This window comes from Rhinolophus sinicus, linkage group LG06 (genome assembly GCF_036562045.2).
Source record: "Rhinolophus sinicus isolate RSC01 linkage group LG06, ASM3656204v1, whole genome shotgun sequence".
Taxonomy (NCBI): domain Eukaryota; kingdom Metazoa; phylum Chordata; class Mammalia; order Chiroptera; family Rhinolophidae; genus Rhinolophus; species Rhinolophus sinicus.
Genome location: NC_133756.1, coordinates 121,461,778 through 121,465,945, shown reverse-complemented (window position 1 = coordinate 121,465,945; position 4,168 = coordinate 121,461,778). Strand labels below are relative to the sequence as shown.

Sequence of the window (4,168 nt, the reverse complement as noted above, 5' to 3'; positions counted from 1 at the left end):
GAGACAATTGGGGAGAATTCAGTGACTACTTAGCCGCCCACTCTGGTATAGAACAGAGATACCAAAAAAAGCTTTGTGGAGGAGGGAAGACCTAGGATGGGCCTTAAAGGATGGGGGATATTTGCCTGGGTAAAAACCAAGAAGGTGGTGAAACCTCTCAGCAAAACATAGCTGTGTGAAGAAAGTCAGATGGTGTATGTGGGGAGTCTGAGATTTGACTCTGCTGAGAATCTGATGAGAAACATGAGAATTGCAAGCCCAAGACAGGGCAGGACCCAAATTAGACCCTGTGCTCTCAGGTCCTAGACCCTGAGGATGTGAAGCAATGGGAGCCATTGTTAGATTCTTAGCGAGAGGAAAAAGAGCAAGAAGTGGACAAGGATTTTACAAGCGATGGCCAGAACTTTAGTGCTGCTCCTCCCTGTCTCTTCAAAGAATAGAAAACAGGCAACAGAACTCTTTTACTGATCACATCCTTCTTAGTCTCTGTCAGCCCATTCTTTTCTTTTTTTTTTTTTTTTTTTTTTGTAGATTCCCTTAAATGTCTGTTATGTGGTCTAGAGAGGCAGCTTGGTGTAGTGAAGGAAGAGTCAAGGAGAAAAGGAAACCTTGAATTTAACCAAGGTTCTACTCCTGACTGCCTCTGTGATTTGAAGTAAATCACTTAATGTCAGCCCATTCTTTGTAAACACTATCGTCACTTAATGGGCAAAACATCCAGTGGGATTTGCTCATAAAAATATGTGCCTCTTTTATCTAAAATTATATGCAATGCCAGATTGTCAGAAAGTTTAATGGGATCTGTCCTTAAAGTTCCTTAAAAACGGTTTACTCTAGCTGTTCTTCATTTTTTTAAACATGAAATCTGGGCAACCTTAAATGAGAGAAAAAATTTTTTTTGAGAAATTAGGTCCTGTTCCAAGTAATCTTTGAAGAAGTCAATTAGATTTGACAATCTGACAAAACCAGTGTTAAACCATTAGAGTAAAGGGAATTGTACCTCACTAATATATTTTTCTTAATAAATTGTCCCATTATGTTTTTGATTGGGTTTTTGATAACTTATAAGATTTTTAAAGCTCTTGGCCATTTTTAAAAGACAGAATATTGACATATAAAAGAGGAAGAAGACTAAAAGTGTGTGCTTTTACATTGAAGGTGTTTTTCTACATGACACACACATATATTTTAATGAAATTATAATTTAATCTGCCTCTTGCCATACCCTTACTTAACTGAAATAAGATGTAAACATTTTACCAGGTAAATACATCGCTCTAAAAATGTTATAAATATAAATTAAATTCATCGAATGGATGTACTAGAATTTAAACAATGCTTTATGTTTGAACATATTTCTTCCTTATATTATAAAATCAATGCTTGCAAATAGCTACTCAATATTTATTATTGACAGTGTTAATATTACTATTTATAAAGTGATGAGAAGGCACTGGGCTAAACATGTTACATGGATTTACAGTTAATCATTGCATGTAGAACTTTTCTGTATTTTCCATTTTCTTTAGAAAATGTTTACCAAAGTAAAATTACTGGGGCAAAGGGGATGAACAATTTTGAGGCCTTCTACAATGGAGTAGGGCAATTTAGCAGTAGAAATCATAGAATGCTTGTTTCTACATTTACCTGTGGGTGTTTTCATGCATAGTTTCTTTTATAACATATGTAATATGTCAATTTTCAAGTAGGCATTCAGAATTCTTCTTTATTATAGGTTCCACCAGTTGCCCAGGACGGAAATAAGAGCCAGTAGTCTACAGTTTCAGAGGCAACATCTCTCATAGAAGTAAAAATATAAATCTTAAGAACTCCTGTCCCTTGGATACTCCCCACAGTGAAATATGTTCATGCCTAATAATGCGTGCATGGTGCCTACTTCTTTCTGGCTCACTGGCATCCCAGGGTTGGAGTCCCTGCACATCTGGCTCTCCATCCCTTTCAGCTCTATGTACCTGGTGGCTGTGGTGGGAAATGTCACCATCCTGGCTGTGGTAAAGGTGGAGCGCAGCCTGCACCAGCCCATGTACTTCTTCCTGTGCATGTTGGCTGTCATTGACTTGGTCCTGTCAACCTCTACCATGCCCAAACTGCTAGGCATCTTCTGGTTCAGTGCCCACAACATTGGCCTCAATGCCTGCTTGACCCAGATGTTCTTCATACACTGCTTCGCCACTGTTGAGTCAGGTATCTTCCTTGCCATGGCTTTTGATCGCTATGTGGCCATCTGTGACCCACTACACCATGCCTCAGTGCTCACCCACACAGTGGTGGGTCGTTTGGGCCTGGCTGCCCTCCTCCGTGGAGTACTCTACATTGGACCCCTGCCCCTGATGATTCGCCTGAGGCTGTCCTTTTACCGGACCCAAATCATTGCCCACTCCTACTGTGAACACATGGCCATGGTCACCTTGGCATGTGGTGACACAACAGTCAATGATTTATATGGAATGGGAATTGGCTTCCTAGTATTGATCCTGGATTCATTAGCCATCACTGCCTCCTATGTGATGATTTTCAGGGCTGTAATGGGGCTGGCCAGCCCTGAGGCTAGGCTTAAAACCTTAGGGACGTGCAGCTCTCACATTTGTGCTATCCTTGTCTTCTATATTCCTATTGCTGTTTCCTCTCTCACTCACCGCTTTGGCCATCATGTGCCTCCCCATATTCATATCCTTTTGGCCAACTTTTACCTCCTTATCCCACCCATTCTCAACCCGGTTGTCTATGCTGTCCGCACCAAACAGATTCGAGAGAGACTTCTCCACTTTCTTAAGGCAGCAGCTCAACTCAAGTGACCATTCTGCATCTATAGAACATACAGATATTTAGGGGTGACAGGAAAAGACTGACTGGGTAAACTCATGCAATAAGACCCAAGCAACTAGACCTTACCTGAGTTGTGGAGATAAGTGTCTATGAGGATTGCTGGAATATATTCTATTTGACCATGTATGTATTTTCTGAAAGTGGAGAGGGTAATAGCTGATAATGGAAAGGAGAAATCAGGGCATGAGTTTTTGTACTACAAATCCCTTTTCCTTTTGACATCATAAAATTAAGTACAATAGATATAAGTATACAGACCACAGAAGTAGGATTGTTTCTATCTTTTTTGGTAAAGGATTTTAAGTTTTTCTTTGAAGAGTGTTTTGCACAATTGCTAGACAGTAAAATTATACTCTAACACCTTCTTGAAGACAGTTTACAAATTCTATTAGTAAAGGTCTGGAAAAATTCAACTGTGTTGGCAAGCTTTTCCAATCCTATTGGCTTCCCACAGAAAAGGCCTTTTGTTGAGGATGGAGATGATATGAAAGTGAGAAATCTTAATCTAATGAGACCTTACTTTTAACGGGAGTTAAAGCCTGGTCATTTCCCCCATTTATAAAGATAGATGAAAATGTAATATCCCACATCTTTTCCTAATAATAGTTAATGGGGAGCAGGGAGGAGGAGACAGAGAAGGACATTAGATTTCATTTTGGAGGCCCTGGAATGGGATACATAAAAGACAGCAGCTACAATGAAATAGTAATAAAATTACATAGAGATTATTAACATGGAAGAGGTTGGGTAGAGAATGGAGTAAAGGTGATGAGAATAAATAGAGACCCACCGGCAGATACAAATCTTGAAATAACTTCAGATCTGTCTTTGGAGAATTCTTGCTTCATATTTATGTTATATTTTGACCCTTTTTATATTGATCATAGAAGTTCCATAATGAAATTATTTCAGGCTAGAAACCTACAGAAGTTTTGTAGTAATGCATGAAAAACAGAATAAAGCAATCACTCCCAATTGTAGTGATTCAGAATTATGGTATGTCCATTTTAGTTCTAAAATATTTCAGACTTTAAAATGTGCATTTAACCTCAGTTTAAAACCATTACAAAATCTAAGAAAGCCAAGGTGACTTACCTTAGGTTAAGAATAAATCACCTTAGTATTTTGAAAATATAATTTAAAGAAGCCAGAGCTAAAATTCAAGCCTTATATTAAAATTTAAAAAAAAAAAGGAAAACTTAGAATATCATACTCTTTTTTAAAGTTTAGCTTAAAATCCTAATGAGTTTCAAATTTCTGTTTCCTCAGAATCCTATTCCTAGACCTAAGGCCGGCCGGGCCATATTTATTTTTCTGCATT

The 4,168-nt window shown here is 38.3% G+C and overlaps 1 protein-coding gene across 1 annotated transcript; it reads left to right on the top strand.

Moving 5' to 3' along the window:
- Positions 1-1,862: 1,862 nt before the first annotated feature.
- LOC109436899 (olfactory receptor 52M1) lies at positions 1,863-2,816 on the top strand. The gene has a single exon (XM_019715777.2). It carries the CDS (start codon positions 1,863-1,865, stop codon positions 2,814-2,816), a length of 954 nt encoding a protein of 317 aa, XP_019571336.2.
- The last annotated feature ends 1,352 nt before the right edge of the window (positions 2,817-4,168 follow it).

Bases quoted from the DNA above. Each gene is read 5' to 3' on its own strand.
- LOC109436899 (XM_019715777.2), top strand. From the start codon at position 1,863: ATGTTCATGCCTAATAATGCGTGCATGGTGCCTACTTCTTTCTGGCTC.